Here is a 19,155-nt window from a genome sequence, read left to right as displayed (position 1 = left end):
TACTGATAAGCATCAAACTCTAAAGCATACTAGAACTTCAGTTTTGTCACAACATAAAATACACAAAAATAGAAGGAAGGATAATGAGTGATGCAATGCCTTGAGGAGGAGAGTGAGGAGAAGAGACTGCTTTAGTGGGTCTGTTCCAAAAATACCAACATATTAATTCATTGTGGGTTCTAATAGCCCCCAAATTTATTAATTTATTTTATTTTACCCCAAACTAACAAAATTACAGAGTCTTATTAGCTGTGTTTTAAAAGTTAGACTCTGTAACACAATTGTATGTGTTTCGTTGCTGAATGTACAATGTGATTGGGTACTTGAAAATTAGATATTTTGTTGAATTCTAAGGGAAATAATCAAAGGAAACTCATATAATGTTTAAAAGGCTTCTTTACCTTCTAGTTGCTGAGCCTGTAAAAAGATCTGTATAATTAACACCAGTTTAAATAATTACAATACATGATTATTACTAATAATATCATGAATTGTTAAAATCACTTACTTTGACTTTAATGATATCTTTTTATTCTGGAATACAGTCAAAATTATTGTGCTCAGAGCAAAGCTATTGGGAAATATATTGTTTTCCTCACCCCTCAAAATTCTGAAAATCAAATAGTTTTGAGAGCAATCTACATTTAAATATCACATTGAAAACCTGACATTTGAGAAAAGACTACAGATTATAAGCATTTCAAATATTCTAGCTTGTTTATACATTTGGATTATAGTAGCCTAATTCTTTCAAAAATCTGCCCATGCTTGGGCTCACTGCTAAGTGAAGGTACTGGAGCTCTGAGCTGTCATGCCAGAGCAAGGGCTGGGGATGGATAACACTAACTGCAAAGAGCAACGACCAAAACATTTAACAGGAAAGAGAAGAACAAACAAACAAAATGTGAGAAATATGAATTTGGAAAAAAAGACAGCTGAACCTAAACAGATGAGTGGGAAGTTGAAACCCAAGAGGTAAGACTCAGGGGAACTGGGACTAATGTACCGAGTCCAGGAAGTGGAATCTGGAGTGAAGATAGTTTAAGAGAGAAGAGATAGGACAGGGTAATGAATTATAACAAAAAAAAAAAAAAAAAAAAAAAAAAAGGAGAGACAGGACATTCATTGATAAAGGTAGACTGGAGGGGATAAATCAGGTTGGACTGAGTTTGTCAGAAATTACAAGTGTTGATAAGTCACATTTCCTTTGTAGAGAGGAACAAATTGTCTTCTTCTCAGTAGTCCTTTGCTGCCATCTAATATCTGCAAAGTCTTCTGTCAAAGTATGCCATCTTCCTTCAAGTCCTGATGGCAGAGGATAACATTTGTCTTCATAGGCTTAGAGACAGCAAGTAGCACGATGGATTTAAAGATTTCACCCCTGCCACATGTGGGCATGATATGATACCACAGAACACAGGATGAAAGCTTTCATTTTGCAGTTTGCTTTTTAAATATCTAATGATTAACAGTAAAACTGTTATTAAAAATAATAATAATAATAATTTAAAAGAGTATTCCTGACTAGCAAAGTAATGAATCACATATCCTTACTAGAATATAAAAATCAGAAGCTAGCAATGCAGTCACTGGTTCAGAGGCTTGGCAGAGGGGACCCATTCTTTAGACATGAGTTTTAGTATAAGCCTCCTTGTTAGTTGCAGGAGGTGCACCTGTGGACTATAAAGGATGAGCTGTTAATCTCTGTTCAGATTTAAAAAGAAAAAAAAAAGTAGCATATTCTACCTGGAATTTGTGCTGTTAGTATCACAAGATCAAAGGCTGAGTAGTTCAAAAAGAAAAAATGTCTCATTTGACTTATTTGACCCATTTGACCCACTAAATAAGAATGTAATCTACAGATATGTTTTTGGTAACAAATCTTGATTCACGATCATACATAGAATTTTTCTGTTGACGCATAAAGTCTTTCAGTATCTATGGCTCTCAGCATGATATTTCCCTGCATTCTACAATTTTTGAGATATGGAAGAGAAAAAAACATTAATTAATGGCCCTAGTCCACACTTTCATAATGATTAAACTAATGAAATATATTAACAATTTGGAAAACATCCAAAGTCCTAGGTAAACAATACACATTTTTATTGCATTCCATTTTCCACAAACAATATTTATACAGCAAAATCAAGATGAAAGAAGTTGTGTATAAATAACGTTACATTTTTCATGGCCACTGTTAAAAAGCCAAATTAAGGATGACAATCCAACGTTAATGCACGTCCTGTCCTCGCTCCTTCCCACCCCCAAGGTTATGATTAAGGAGTAAAGTGTCATTCATAAAACCTTGCAAGCATGATGAATTGTTTCACATCCTAACCACAGCTATTCATTTCATTTGTCTATGATTTACCCAAAATTGCCTTTTCAAACTTTTTCTTCATCATTTCGTATCTGGAAATAGCAGCAACTACTCCTTTAAAATATTCGGATGGTGTGTAATACAACTGTAAATAGAAATTAATGCACTTTACTGGCAGAGTGTTCATAGTTTTACTAGGTTTCACACAAAATATTGAGTTTTACTTTCCTGTTCCAGGGAGCAATGATGTTACTGAATGACTTTTTTTTTTTTTTTTAAAGGAGAGCCAAGTCATGAAACCTCATCTTTGTAAGTGGATGTTTGTATTCAAATTGGAGTCCTATTAAAGACAGGCTGTGACATGGTGATACATTCAAACAATCAGTTACAGGTAGGATCAGTGCCTAGAATTACTTCTGGGACCAGATTTCTCTAGCTTCTCTGCATATATTATGTTTTGAAGAACAGAACCAGTCCCTATGCCGGACTGGTAGCAATTCACATACTCTTTGAGAAGAACTCACTTAGTGTATCATCAATATAAGGAATAAAGTTAATCCTTACACTGCAAACAGGGTAAGGTATTGGGTTGCAGAAAAAAGGTTGCAGAAAATTATTACAGACTCAAATTCTAGGCAAATATATCTAGCTGCCTTTGTCTGCACACTCTGGATGTGTACATTACTGATTTTTTGTTTAGTATTTGTTCATAGATTTCTAAATCTAGAGCCAAGATTCATCCTGCAGGACTGAAGGTATGCGAGTTAGAAGCCAGTGTCCCTAAGCTCTTCAGACAGTCTGTCTGGGAAGATACTAGACTAGCAAGTGGACTGTGGAATCCACTACAGGTGCTCACATCCCTGCAGGAGTTAGTGACTCCAGGATAGATCGGTAGCTGGATAAGAGCAAGCAGTTAGGTAATGTGACTCCATTTGTAGTATCCGTTGCAATTTTCTTAACAGATAGAGTCAATTCTTTCAGGATGAGATATGAACAAGTCAAAGGAAGATAATTTTGTGTTCATACATTTTACCTGTACCCAATGTATTAAAGGCTTTCCCAGCTGTTTCAACCATCAAGGCCCTTCTTCCTCTGGTCTACATTAACTTTAATTCTGACTTCAGCAGTCTTTCTCCTCTCTGTTTTTGTAGCAAGCCACTCAAAACTGTACTAACCAATTCATCAAATATACGTTTTTAAGCCTCCTTCAGCTTCACAACTGACTCAGACACAGAGTCTTTGAACATAAACTCTATCACAGCCCAGTGTTCCCTGCCTATGTGATTTCATGATGCATTGAAACATTAAAGGTCTCCTTTACCCTTCTGGTGATACCACATTCAATCACGTTGTGCTCTGCTTTCACCTGAATGCTACTACACTCTTCCACTATGAAAACAACCAGTCTTCAGCTAGCTTTGCTTAAATACATACTTTCTGTATTAATTTTTCAGTGGTGTCCTTACTCGCTTCCTCTCCACCACATATTGAGCAAATGTCAAGCTAAGATATTTTACAAACTCTGTTCATTCCCATTCAAGTTTGTCCTATCTTCACACATATATTCCACTGATCTGGTCCGGTCTGCCAGGAATGCAAACTGTGATCTCAACAGGGCAGGAAATGTCTTTTGTTCTGGGGTAATGAAGTCCTGATCCATTACCATAATTTTAGAGATTAACAACAAGGTCAGACAGCTGCAATGTCAGTAAGTTGAAAGAGAGATTTAACCTGCTACATACTAGATCTGTTTCTGTTAATCGGGCCACAGCTTGAGAATGATAGCAACTGTCTGGCTATTAATGGATCAGTTAAAGTAGAGAAGATTTGTACCTTTTTACTAGAAAAGTGTATAGATACTTCTTCCAGCTTGATATCTAGCTTTTTGTGGTTTCTAGAGAAAACAGCATCTTCCAACTTCTTGCATGCTGAGTCATGTTTGTTGGACAATAACAGCTTAATTCAACATCCAATGATTACTACTGACTCCCAATAAATTTTCCAGTAAAATATAGGTCTATATTGTTAAAATCTATAACATCTCCATCAGTAATGCTAAATCATCAGAGCGGCTGTCTTTTCGTGCATGATAATGTGAAAAATGATCATCACAGGTACTCAGAACCCACAGTTAAAACAAATAAAACTATTTCCATCGAGGTACACTGAATTAAAATGCACATTGTCATAATTTCTGCTAGTACAAAGGGCATTGGATTTGTTATATAGGGAGGCATATTAAAAGATTTAGGTTTTCAAAGTTTAGCGTAATTGGTACATAATCAGGTGTGGGCATAAGGAGATATATATGCCTTCTGATAGGGTTAATAGATCAGACGAGCTATTTATTGTATTTTGGGTTTTGATCCCAATCTTCATGATCATCTAGAATAATATCACAGACATTTCTGAAGAAAAACAATTATGTAAATAGTTGCAGAGAGGCTTGAAGGTGTAGCCATCAGTGCTTAGTATCTGTATGTATCTTGTGAGCAAAAAATTTTGTGACAAAAAGTGAAATAAAAAGGTACAATGAGAGATGGGTAAAAAAAGGTAAACAATCCTATAGAAAACTGTTTGCATGCTTAGTCAAAAAAAATCTAAAACGCTGATCTAAGTACGTAATTTGGTCTGAAAACTGTCCTAGAACATATTTCAAATCATAGTTAATTGAGTTAATTATGAATAATTTGCAATCATTGTTACAAGAGAAAATTCAATATTTTAATAAAGGTAAGGGGAGAAAAACAGGAAACAAAAAAGCAAGGGGAAAAAATAAAATAAATAAATAAATAAATAAATAAGCAGCTTGGCAAGAGGATTCACCTTTGCTAAAAGTCTTCATTTCCTTCTACGACGTTCCAGCTGGTTGTAGTCCTGGCCTTAGTGCTTCCTTTAAGGATCCAGAGGCAGGTACACCCCCTCTAAATCTTTTATGTTGTATTTTATATCGCTTTGCACTGCAATACTGACTCAACAACCTTCTGCCTTTACTTTCTCGCTTCTCGTCCCAGTTTTCTTTGCAGTTTGTCTCCTGCAACAACGTGAAACTAGAGATGTGAGCAGGAGTGTCTTTCTGAAAAGACCCTAGTGAAGGGCTGCTCTATCTTCCTCTAAAAGACAGTTTCTCACATAACGAGAAATTCGTGTGAAGTTTGACACAGAGTTGACGATTTCACATTTCACTCTTCATTTGTTTCATTATCCGAAGTATTTGTATTTCCCCGATAACTTCGCACCTTGTGGTCACACAATTCTGCTAGCATATGCCCTTAATTTATACCTCCATGTCTTCAAAGGAAACGCTTGCCACCTCAGTTAAAGGGAGCTCAAATAAGTTACATCCCTTTACAGGTCGATTATATATTTATATATTTTTTTTCTACGCAGCCTTTTTGCTTAACTGTTAGCCTTTAGAGCTCTCCAAATTAATGTTACCTAAGGATGCTCTCTAACGTAAACATTTTTCCTATCAGATGCTTTACAGCTCCTTTTTAATTCAATCACCGGGTGAACGATATGCACGATAGATAAGCGCATCTCCGTTTGCTAGGAAACATCCCAGCCTTACTAAGAATAGAAGCAGTCTCCCTGCAATTTGCTTCTCTCCTTAGCCCTGGGCATGCCATTACACCTGTCCAGCAGACACCACGCCTCCCACCGTAGCAGTGGTGACGGTGGCGGTGTGACCAGGGGAGGAGAGGCTCGCAGTGGCCCCCAAAACAAGTGGAGAGGGACGGTGCACCCCCGAGGAGCTGCGTTACCTGTGCCGCCGCGGCCGCCGCCGTCCGGGCGCGCCGCCCCGGAGCTGTCCAATGTATCCGGGCCGCTCCGCATCGCCCCGCATTGATCCGCATCGCTTCGCAAAGCTCCGCATCGCTCCGCATTGCCCCGCATTGCTCCGCATCGCCTGCCGGAAAGAGCACACGGAGCTGGGAGGGAGCTGGGGGGGTCGTTACGGCAGCACCTTTCCCAGGGAAAACAAACAAACAAAAGGATATTTGGGATGCTAGCCGCAGTGTAAACGACGGCGGATCCTGGTCTGCCATCGGCAATGTTTGCGGTCCTGTAGGCAAACAGGAAGGGTTTTGGCGGAGGTTGATCCTTCGGCAGCCCCCACCCGTCTGCTTTCATCTGATAGGCTTTGAAATCCCCTTAGAAATTAGAAACTAATTAGTGAGAGTGGCAACAATGCATGACAAAGGCGAAGAACAGGGCTTAAGAAGGCAGGGCAAGAGTAACGGGCAGCACCTCCTAAACGCGCGGTACGCACAGATCGTGTGCCAAGGAAAATCGATGCAGTTCAACCTGGGTGCGCGTAACCATGCCAGGCTGTTTGCTTGGAGATAGTCTGTGATGTGGTGGGGTGAAGACACAGCCCCTAACCTCTCACAGCCTCCCAAGACAAAAAGCAAACCAATTCCCCAAGTCTGTCCCCAAGGAAACCTTGCTCAAAGAAAGGTATTCGGCGGTGTATGTGTGCGGGTGTGTTGATGCGCATTTCACGGTATTTTGCGCCGTGTATCCAGCGTTATCAGGGAGTGGAGTCAGGTTGATTCATCCGTGCACCGCCCGTGACCGGGACGGCTCTGCCAGGGGTGAGAGCAGCCGCTACCCTGAATAGGAGTAGCTTATCCTCGTCTCCTGGGCAGGAGGACGGGGTTTCAAAGCGAATGCTTTGAGATCGCCCGAACCGAAATGAGCTTTACGAAGCAGCCTTTTAGTGCCACGCTGGAAAGATGTTTGAACTCTAGTTGAAGGGGATTTAGGGGGAATGGAGAGGACGATGCCAACAGTTACTACCGGGAATGCAATATCGGGTCCCCTACAATGCTTACTTAGGCTAATGGAGGTCCTGTCATTCAGCTCCCATTGCGCTGGGATACAGGGTAAACATTCCCCGGTGACCCTCCGCATGCAGGTCCCCTCTTCGGGACATCATTAAAAGCATACATGCACTTGCCTGACATCAATTGTCCGGCCGGCTCTCAGGGCTCAGAGATCCCGGCAGAAAGCAGGAAAGCAAGCCCAGTGGAGACCCGGCTCTGGTGCTGCGGGCTTTAAAGAGGCTGAAAATCGTTTGGTTGCGGGTCTGTGAGAAGAGACAAAAGTGCTCAGCAGGTAAGAGCGGAGGGTTTTGCCAAGAAGGAACTGTCCTTGATCGCTGTGACAGGATTGACTCGCTGGGGACTCCTCTCTCGGTAGCATCCACGCGTCCCCGAGGGAGCCGCCTGTCTCCTCTCATCAGCATCACGGAGAGAAATTTTACAGCCGCTCTTTCTAGCCCTGCTAATCCTGTTATCCGGGGGGTTATAAATATTAACGCCGCTGGGGCTGGGGATGGGGGACCAGATTAAGCCCTATCTGAAATAAGATGTCAGCCAGCCTCTTCCCAGCCCACCAGCGCCCGGGGCTGCACGGCAGAGCCCCGCAAGTGCCCTGCCCGGAGGGGCTGCTGGGCGCCTCGGTGCTGGACTTCGTGGCCGACCTCTCTCTGGGAGCCCCCCAGGGTCCCCCCCGGGCCGGGCCGAGCCTGGGGCTCTGCGAGGTCACCACCGGGTCCCCCTTCGGGGACAGAGCCCTGTCGCTGCGGGAGGGGATGGCCCGGGGGCTGCCCCTGGCTGCCTTCGGAGATGGAGATCCCGAAGACGAGGAGGAGGAGGAGGAAGAGGAGAGGATGCGGAGCGCTTCCGTCCTGGACAGACCCAGGAGAAAACGGGTTATCACCTACGCCCAGCGCCAGGCTGCCAACATACGGGAGAGGAAGAGGATGTTCAACCTCAACGAGGCGTTTGATCGGCTGAGGAAGAAGGTGCCCACCTTCGCCTACGAGAAGAGGCTCTCCCGGATAGAGACCTTGCGCCTGGCCATAGTGTACATCTCCTTCATGACCGAGCTCCTGGACGGCTGCGGCAGGCAGGAGGCGAGCTAGGGAGAGCTGGGGACCGGCGGGACGGGGCTGGGGGACGGCCACCACCCCCCAGGGGCGCTTGGAGCCGTGCCCGGGCGCCCTGCACCGCAGCCAGGGCCATGCAGGCGTGGGGAACAGACCGAGCAGTGCCTGGGGAGCCGGGGGAGAGGGGGGACGGAGGGGTTCCCTGTGTGTAGATTTGCTAATATATACCATTTTTGTAAAGGAAAAAAAAAAAGGAAAAAAAGAAAAAAAAGTGTCTGGGGCTTTTCGGTTGTTGTTGCTTCGCCTGCTTGCTGTAAAATTTTGCAATGTGCCGCCTTCGAGGCCGCGTCGGACGGGGCACCAGAGTTGCTCCAACCTGCGGACTGGCTTTCCAGCACAGTCAGTTGCTGGCCCAGCTGCCTGCCAGGGACTAGGAAAAACCCTGTGGCTGCATTTATTTATTTTTAATAAACACAAACCAACTCCCTTTTCTCTGAAATCCAGCCTGCCGAGCCCATGCCGTGTGTCACAGGGCGAGTTAAGCGGAACATCTGGTCGGAACCGCGCGGTGCCACGATTCTCTCCCAGGGACTAGCTTTGCCCCTGCTTGTGTGCGGCCAGTGCCGGCGCTCGCACCCAGCACGGTGCAGAGAAGGCGGGGGATGCTGTTTGTGCCCTCCGGAGAGAGAAAAATAAAACACGGAGGCATGTGGGCTTTGATTTCGGGAATGTCACTCAGAGACTTCTACCCCTCCCTGGATTTTTTTTTTTTTTTTTTTGCTCCTCAGGGCCCACGCATTTCATTGCTGCGAGGAGATTAAAATAAAATAAAATAAAATAAAATAAAATAAAATAAAATAAAATAAAATAAAATAAAATAAAATAAAATAAAATAAAATCATGCTGAAAAAATGAAGGCAGAAGACGGGGAAGCCCAGGCCGACAGTACCACGGGGATGGGGATGGAAGGGGCTCCACCGCGGGGCCCCGCCTAAGGGAAGGGGCTAGGGGCTCCCTTTCCTCAGGCCTGGAGCTGGCTTAGTTTTTTATCATTAGACTGGAGCCCCTCCGGCTCCTCCTGGTGCGTCTCAGCCACCCTCCCCTCCTCTAGTCCAGCCCGCACTGAATTTAGGAACAAATGTCCCACCCTGGGCAGCGGACCTGCGAGCACTTTTGAGGACAGCTTTTATCTCCACTATATGAAATTGTGGTATTAGTGAAATCAAGATTTATCCCGGCTTCAGACTTGTATGGCTGAGATCTAAATCCCACCCTCTGGTTTCTTCTCTCCTGATTTTGTCAGCTGCTGTTATGATTCTTCTTTTTCTTGTTCCATTCACTTCAGTATTATTATCATGAGTGATCTAATATCCTGTTTTAATACTGCAATATTCTTTCTCTTCTCACTTACTTCCCTGGATCCCTTTTCCACTTGTTTTCGTTGACCTCCCTGACTCCACACATTGCATCTGTTTTCTAGTTGTCAGAATGCTTTTTTCCAAGAGGCAGTTGGATATTTAACGCAGCTGGATTCTCTCTAGAAACCGGGGTGTTTCACCTCTTCAGATGTTTTTTTGCTAAAAATAAAATGAGAAAAGGAACTAGGAATGAGCAGTGTTCCAAAATCAACAACTGTTCACACGACCCAGATGCATTTTACTGTTACTGCTGTGTCAAGCAAAACGATGAAGACAAATTATTTAAGGATAATGAAATGTGCAATTCAATATTCACTTCTTACCACTATTTCTCCATCATCTCCATACAACTATGCTTTCCACAGCATGATTATGTATCTTTCCATATTTTTTCTTGCTCAAGTCACTGGATAAAATTAGAACTCTATAGCACACAGAGCCTTTAAGAGATTCGTAATGTAAACATGCCTGTAACAGATAATTCAAAAATTATTGTTTTCTCTTCTTGTTTTAATAACAAAACATTGGAATTTGTTCAAGATCCAAGCTTTTCCATGCTTGTGTTAAAGACAAGAGAAAAGCAGAAAGAAAATGTTACATTTTATTTTTGAATACAAATCAAAACCTGGATCCTGTGTTATGAATGTTTATTTCGAATAGATTACCAGAAACTTTGCAGCAGTAACACAGAACAGCAGTAACATTCTTATATGAGCCACTGATTCTTAGAATAATATTTAAAATTAAAAATACATTCGTGGTACAAGAAAATGAAAACGATATGCAAACAGCACAAAGTACCAAGACACATTTTGCGTTGTGTCAGATACTTCAGAGCAACCTCTTGGCTTCATACTGATTTATAGGAGCTGAGAAACTGATGAAAGGGCTTTAATTTTTTTTGTTTCATGCCTTTCCAAAACACGCATAGATTTACCAGAATGGTAGTCTTGGTGCAATTTTTTCTTACCACACCTCTGCTAAAACTGAAGCGTACCCTTATATGCGCAGTGAAACAGCAGGAAGCTATACAGACCAATCAACTTGCCCATGTGGACGTGTTGAAGTCCTGGAAGCTCAGTCTGCTAAGAATATAAACACATTTTGGAGACATTGCAGACAGGCTTCTTGCTGGAGTGTGATCCTGTCTCACTGAAATAACGGGACTGTGGGGTCCGTTCTCCCCCCATCCTCATCTTAATCCAAGATATATGTCTCAGAGTCTGTGGAGTCACAGGACAATAAAACTGCATGTCAGGCTTGCGAAGCCAGTAAAATCCTGGCCCCGGTGATGTGAGTACCGTACTGCTGCTAACTTCAGCAAGGCTTGGATTTCACCCACTGTATTTAAAGGACTTTCCTTGCTCAGAAGCACTGCTGCCACCAACGCCGAAGCCAATCACAGGCCTTGGTCTCCCTAGAGCACCATGCCATTATCACCGCATTAAGAACAAAAACTGACAGTGTCAATTACTTCTGGTAAAAGATAATAAGGGGTTTTCTAAAGCCTTAAAGCTGTTTGATCATAGCCCATTTTTAGATCCTGTTCTGAGACGGGTTTGTTTATATTCTCTTTGCCCACTGAAGGCTGCCTTCTGGTAGAAAGTTGAGTTCCCTTGTAGCTATCACGTTACGATTAGTATTCAGACATGTAAACCAGAAAATAAGTCTAAATGAAATCATATTTGAGAGACATTTCCAAGCTTTCTAAGAGAAGTAAAAATAATCAAATGATTTTGCAATCTATAGTCAGGCTGATCTTGTTTTACAGCTGCTCAACCTGAAAGTAGGTTTAAGCAAATTAGTGCTGGAAACGGAACAAAATATTATGATAGCACTGCAAACTCCTGCATCCACGTTCTGACCAGCTACTATGGCCCCATGATTGGTGTTTATTATCGCATTTGTCAGCGTTTCCATTATAAACACTCTAGTGTGGAGGGTTTATAACTCAACTATAAAAATTCCCTCCAGGATGAAACTTGATAAGTGAAGTCTTAGTCCAACAACACTTCTTTTCTTTTACAAACTTTAAAATAAATTAGTTTTTGAAGTCATTGGGGGTTCTAAGCAAAAATGATGGAAAGAGTTTTTGATTTATTTTTCTTCTCTTTCACATCAGTGGTGAGTCTCAAAGAGATTTTCTATGAAACCCTTTCGGTCTCTTCGATGAACTTGGAACTTTTGGATTTTTTTTTAATTAAAAATAGCCGAGATGTTTAAAATATAACTGCTCTGCATGCTGAATCCTCATTTTTCATAAGACTTTGTTGTTTTCACTAGGCTTGAATACTACTGATCTGCAACAATGATAGCCACACTTCTCTTATTACATATATACCATAACAATAAAAAGAACAGATAGGTATGTTGATTATAATATTTTTGTAATACAGTAAAACTTGTTCTAAAAATAATTTAAAATGCTAAACAATCAGTTCAGAGTATTTTCTCTTAATCTTTACTGTGAAAGAGCAAGCTTGTTTCAGATATTGAAATGAATATCCATCACAGTAGTATACCCAGAATAAAAGAACTGAATAAAAATGCTCAACTGTAATGCCTTAAAAATTTATTTGTTCAAAGAATGCAGCTCAGATATTTTTTAAAAATTTGCTTTAATTTCACTTAGATTTCATTTTTTCTCCATTCTACCCTAGATTAAGGGATAAGCTTTGCTCTGGTGGTAATAAATATTAAACCCCTACAATTTCTTACAGCCATCATTCCATAGATCACCAGCCACAGCCCAGTTCAGTGGTCTCTATACATGTGAAATTCCCGTTCTTTCAAAGAAGTCAAGCTAAGGAATCAATCCTGTAATCTTTACTTTTGAGTAGTGTAGTGTCAATTCTCACATGAATCCACACTTGTAAGGTCTGTAATGTAATCAAATGTTTATATATATTACATTACCTTACTGTGGTTTATACTTCCCACAAGGGCTTCAGTGCCGTAACTGTGACTCAGAGCATCTCCTCCCACACCCTGGAGTTTTGAATGCTTCCCATGTAGAGTTATTGTAGTGCAGAAGGACAAGCTTCACTATTGTTACCTGGAGCTTTATTTCATGCCAAAGTAATCAGGCACGCTGAGATGCTAGGCCTGTTTATGCTTTTGTCTTACCTCTGCCATAATTTCAAAGAGAAAACTTTAAATCCTCTGTTGATTTAACTGTCTCTTTAGCTCTGAAAGCAGAAGAAAGGTAATAATTGTCCATGTTAATTCCAGTTCCATCTTGTCTTGCTCCAAGTTAAGGGAAAGCAGAGCATTTTATGATTTCTTCATATTATGATTTTATGATTTTTCAGCAAAGAAGAAATCTGTGTATGAAGGGACTTTACCATAAATAAATGAGCTAAGAGATGGAGGAGTAGTTAATTCAGATGTTGATTTTTTTTTCCCCTCATATTGTTTACATACTATAAAGTCTTTAACATTTCTAATGAATTCTGATTATTGAAACTTACACTGTTATCAAAGGACTGAGTTGTGAATATAGCACAAAGCATACAGTAACAATTATTCCACATCAAATACCATTCACTGATTGAACATCTTGGGTTCAGGCGGGAGGGATGATTTCTCTGGTCTGGACAAAATGTTGCTGAACAAAGGATTTACAGAACAATCTGTTATTTAGGATCATTCACTTATTGTATGACCAAGATGAGATACAATATTAAGGTCCCGATTTCTCCTAGGCCACTGTTGACACTAAGGGAATTAAAAGTTTTGACCTAAGGCCACAGCCATTATTTTGGTCTCTGATAGTGAAATGAAGGTGTGCAGCTATGCTAGCCCTTCTCTCTTCAGCAGTGAGTAGTGATTGTGGTGCACTTACTGCTCATATCCAGTATTTCTGGAAAACTGTAGTACATTTTACATTGTTCTGAATTGTCTTCTTAAGCCTACCCATTTGCGGAAGTCTGGGTACAAAGTTGCCATTGAACAGAGTGAGAAAAGGCACAGGACCTCAAGATGTCTCTCGGTAAAATGCCAGTTGCTAGAAGCACCCAACCTCAATAAATACAGTGCATGATTAGAAGTATAAAAAGAAGTTTCAACACAGAAAATACACAGAAACTTTTGCAATTGAGGGAATACCCAACAAAGCCTTGATGTCCCTCTTTGACCCCAGGGCTGGTGGCCTTTCATATTTGTCTTCCACCTCTCCACTGCTCTGCTCCTCTCTATATTCATGAACAGAAGGTTCTTGAAACACACAAAAAAGTCTCCTTTAAAACACATTTATTTGAAAAATGAACGCAAAACCCAGTAGAGCTAGATCCAGCCACAGCACATCAGATTTCATGTTGCAACAGCATGCTACATTTTCTATGAAAGCTGGCGCCAGTGATCACATTTTGCCATTCAGTCCACTCTGTGTGGTTGTATATTTTCTTAATGAGGATCTGAAACCAGCCCCCTTCACTTAACTGTCAGTCTGCCAGAATTATGCCATCTTTCCAAATGCAGAGATCATATGATCCATCTGTTGTCTGCAGCCATGCAGGGGAAACACTTTCCAAAGAGAAATGTGGGTTGGCCCCAAACATATGTAATTATCCAAAGGCTGAAGTGTTTCAGATGTTTCAAGGTGCTCTTAGACCTGATCTTGGCCATCTAAGCTCCTCTGAAGTCTTTTAGAATAATGTATATAACTAAGCCATTGAGTTGGCAGGAAATTTTTGGAGTACAGGAATAATTTAAAAATTATTCTTGAATAACTTTGAGCTGAATCAGAGATTTAGGACTCAATAATATCATCTGGGACTTTTGGGAGTGCTTATTCTTTTAAATAGTTCACATTTTTGTTCTTAACATTATCACATATAAAACAAAAAGTAAAGAGAATTCAGTGACTATACAGAAAGATGTTTTAATCATATTTTAATGACATGCCAAGACACTACAGTAACTCTGCAGCATCCTTGACTCTAATAACTCTGCAAAACTACCAGATGCAAGAGAAGTTGTAGAGTGATGAATAATAGTCATGGACAAAAATAAATAAATAAATAAATAAAAAGGTGATTGAGAGACTGTGAAATGAAAGGCTATCTCAGATCTTTCCCTGCCTTACTTGAAGACGCGTGGAATTCATTTCGTACTACATCTGAGCCAGTTTAATTTTTCTCTGCAGATATCACAAATGTTGCCAAATATGATTAAACTGATAGTTTAGGTCCTCATCAGGTGCCACCTCCTTGACATACAGAACCCAAATTTTAATCATCAGCAAATGGAGCTTTCACCAAAGTACTGATAACTGTTCTTGAAATAGTAAACCAAGGCTTGGTAAGATGGAACAGAGACCAATAGACAATCCTATTGCTGAAAACACCTTTCCCAGCCTCAAGTTATTAAATTTGGAGAGATGCACATGTCTATTACTTTACTCTGTCAACCGTACATGGGTTCACAACAGCTTAAGTCAATTCTCACTGTTATATATTCCACACATCCAGGAACTGAATTATTACAGCATCCCCTTTCAAATCATAAATGCCATACCTATAGGCTGAACCACATTATACTCTAGAAGTTTTGTGATGTTAATAGCATAAAGTTTACCCACAGAGAGAAACAAGTTCTGCCAGATCTATGATGTGAACATATGGTATTTGTCATATTTTAAATATGCAAGTACATTTCCTCCAAAATAGAGATTTCTCATATTCTCTGAGAGTGGTAAAAGCATGAATCTTTGTTGTCCCATTGTCCAAATCCTTTGATGAATCCAGTACATTAGCCAAGTCTTTGACTAGAGAGGATTTTGGAATATAAGGTCAGTTATTTTGCCTCCAAGCTGAAAAGATTTACCGTGTAGCTGAGAATAGTGCAGAAAGTGAAAAGTTCTAATGACATATCTTTCAACCCCATTTCCCCTCCCAAATCACAGTTCTCAAGAAGCTATGGGTCATTAGCATTATTTATTGAGAGGGTTTCTGAAATTCTTCCATACCACACAAGCACCCAGTATCACCCCAAAGATGCAGTGTGACCTCAGGGAAGAAGAAAGGAGGCTTTATGACCAAAGCCTTTTCTTTTGCTGAAAACATCCAATGACACATTTTCAAATGACAGGAAGTCTATATGGAGACTGGTAATGCTTGCCTTGAAGAGGTATGGTGGAAATGCTTAGCAGCGCCATAGAGTTTTCATAATCACTGAAAATCTAGGGAAAACAAGCTACATTTGCTGTGGTTTCTTTCCACTCTATGTCTAATGATACTGCTACCTGTATGGCACTACTCGCCTGCCTCTGTATTGCAGAAGGGTTGTTTTTATGTTATACACAATCTGACATGCCATGGGTGTTGCTGTTGAGCCACTGATTCTTTTGCTTCAGTTTTGGTGTCCTTGCAGTAACATCTAATCCAGTGTGGATGTGACATACCATTTTCAAATGCTCTTGAGCAAAGTTTAATGGCAACTTTATGTTGTATAATATTTTTCCAACCTCTGTGACATAAGGAGCAATGGATTTTTTTTTTTTCCTTCAATGAGCAGTTTGGGAGGGGTATCATGAAGAATTGCAATATATTCGACAACTACAAGGAATGGTAAAGCACCTTCTATCTCTTTGTAGCAGTATAGCTTGCTGCTGACCTACACTAGGTCAGTGTGAATACAAAGAGCTGTTTATTGTAGTGACAGCTGAATGGCTGGATCACCTTCTTCCCTACTATCCATGTGCCTTTGAGTTGGCCCCATACCTTTGATGTGAGCAAGTACTAAGTACCTCCTTCTTTCAATATGCATCTGATTTAGACTTAGGAACTTAATTTCCCAACAGTGTATCTAATCTTTAAACATGGATTTTTTTCTGTGTTTTTTTGGATAAAAGTTGCTACCCACAATGAAGCCTGTGCGGAAACAGTAAGGCTTAGACAGCTAGCCTGCCAGCTACACTAAAAAATCAGATAGTTTGACATCTATACCAGACTATTAGTTCCTGCAATGAACTGACAACATGAAACCACAGGTGGAAGGATTTGGTGTTGCTAAATTTTACCTGCCAAATTGGAGGCTGTATTGTCCTCTCAGAAGAGACAGCCCATTCTTGGATGCGTCTTCAAGAAGGATAATGTGGCAGCTGTTTCGCTTTGTACAGCAACATGACACAGTGTTATAGGAAAGAAAACATAGAGAATTATCTAGGTTGATTGAAATTAAGCCAAATGACAGTGTGCCATACCACAGCCACTCAATTACATATGTTCAATGTAGATAAAGTTGTAGTTACCCATAATGGAATCTGGCCAGAAGACAGCTTCATGTGTCTTTCCAAGACACTAACGGATTTCCACTGACCAAAAGTTTAACATGTTGGCTGATAATAGCTAGGTTGAAGGCCGTGTGGGGATAACCAAAATAGATCATAAGTGACACTGTAGATAGTATACGGCTGTAAGCCATTGCAATGTAATTGATCAAACTTCTATCTGTTTGAAAAGAATGATGACCATTTTATTGTCGTGCATCAAGTAATCTCCATTCAGAAAAAATAAAAATAAAAAAAAATCTGGAGGTATGCATCATTCAGAGTACCCAAACATCTGATACAATGACTAAAGGGAAACAGTGTTGGTAAATACTGTGAGGCTGTAGTCTGTTTTTATATTTGCTTTCCTCTTCTTCTTCTTTTTTTTTTTTTCAAATAAAGAATGTGTACTATGTATTGTCGTAGAGAAAAGGATTACCGTCTGAAGTTGTTAATGCCACTGAAAAGTAAGAAATTTCATGTTATATTCCTTGCACATCTTCTGATTTGAAATTAATTATATCTGTTGTCACCAAGTGTTGCATTAGGCCATTTGAAAAGGTGTAACAGCAAAGAATAACATTAGATCAGACATTATAAAATGTCATAAACTGCTTGAGTATGAATTGGGACATGAACTTGAACATATTTTAAAGTCAGGAGAATATGTTGAAATGAAATTTTTTCTCTGTCTTTGCAAATCTGGTGCAAGTCTTACTGCTTAAGGTCCAAAACATATACGTACCACTGAGCTCAAAACATCTTTGCACTTACAAGGTCAACATATTTAACAACAACATTTCTACCATGCAACAAAATATGGGTGTTCTGAAGACTGAAAACAGATTACAACTTTCATAGAAAGAACTATTTTTAAGTCACAGAAAATTCCATAAATTCAGCTAAATGTTTAAGAAAAATGACTTACCCTTTACTCCAAAAGTAACCAGTCTTAAGTATTTCTTTTTATTCAACAGTATTCTCAGGTTGGACTTGTTTTCATTTCTATTTTATTTAAAGTTTAATTGACCCATTTTAGGGCTTGATCTAAAGCCCACTGAAACACTCCCTTTGACATCAAAGGGTTTTGGAGCAAGTCCTTAATGAACGCAGGCATAAATATTCTAAAAGGAGAAATGAATACTTCTCTGCTTCCGAGATTAACTATTTTTAGTGCTGCAAGGTCAGATAGTACACTTTGGCATGAGAATATGTTTGGTATAGATAGTTTTCAAGACAGAAGCAGAAGCAATATAATATTTTACAATACAACATAGATACAAATCCAGATGCTTGTTTAGTGGTCAGAGTACATAGACAAACACATGGATACCTGCATACGTACATACATATGAACAGTGTTCATGTGTTAATTTACTTCAACATTAATAAACCACGGACTCTTCTGGACAACTGCCCTAAAAGTTCAGTAACCAAGATTTGTGCTCTAGAGCAGCTTCCTTGTGTGACCTATGGTATGGCTGACCATTGGGTCAGTGATTAAAACCAGGGTATGGATCTATGAATAGATCCATAGCGAGCAAGGTGCCCTCACAAATCATCGTCCTGTTTTCCCGAGGCTGGCAAATAAGATTGGAGCTCTAAATGGTGTACAGTAGATCTTTAGGTACCATAGCAGATAGCCCATAGCACAAAATAAATATAATAAATATATATAAATACCTTTCCACTTAGAAAGAAATATGTAGGCTTTTTTTCCACCCTGATTGTCTTCTCTGAGAGGAATACCTGATAGAGAAAAAATAAAGCCCTGTTCTCTCAAAAAGTCCTCTAGCTCTAGATAGGTATCCTTAGAGCCAAGGTAACTGTGGAAAGAATGAGATGAGTGCTCATTTGTGTTAACATTTCCCATCCAGGCTCTTCTTCACTGCTCAGCCACACTCAGCTTGTGTGGTCCCAGAGTGGGAGGAAGAGGAGGTGGATGGGTTCCAATTTCCAGACCTGGCATTCAATCAGGCTACCAATCAAAATAATAATAATAATAATAATAGAATAAAAAATTTCCATTTGCCTAGAAGAGCATGCATGTATGTTAGGATGACCTTCCAGCCTTGAAGGCCTTTTCCTTCATACCAGGCCTTGCTGTCTGCCTCAAAGGTAAGGAAGAGCCTTACACTAATAAATTACAATAATGCATTACACTAATGAATTCTTGCAGTGTCTTCTGAGTCATGGTTGTTTCTTACATGATCTTTTTTCTTCATCTTCTCTGAGATCCCAAGAGTAG

At 40.3% G+C, this 19,155-nt stretch overlaps 1 protein-coding gene across 1 annotated transcript; it reads left to right on the top strand.

Annotated features, from left to right (window-relative positions):
* Positions 1–6,559: 6,559 nt before the first annotated feature.
* FERD3L (Fer3 like bHLH transcription factor) lies at positions 6,560–9,017 on the top strand. The gene has a single exon (XM_048068290.2). It carries the CDS (start codon positions 7,698–7,700, stop codon positions 8,253–8,255), a length of 558 nt encoding a protein of 185 aa, XP_047924247.1. The 5' UTR covers positions 6,560–7,697; the 3' UTR covers positions 8,256–9,017.
* Positions 9,018–19,155: the final 10,138 nt, after the last annotated feature.

The sequence above is a fragment of the Anser cygnoides genome, chromosome 2, assembly GCF_040182565.1.
Source record: "Anser cygnoides isolate HZ-2024a breed goose chromosome 2, Taihu_goose_T2T_genome, whole genome shotgun sequence".
Classification (NCBI taxonomy): domain Eukaryota; kingdom Metazoa; phylum Chordata; class Aves; order Anseriformes; family Anatidae; genus Anser; species Anser cygnoides.
The sequence above is the reverse complement of the archived record's forward strand: the minus strand, read 5'-3'. Positions and strand labels throughout refer to the sequence as shown.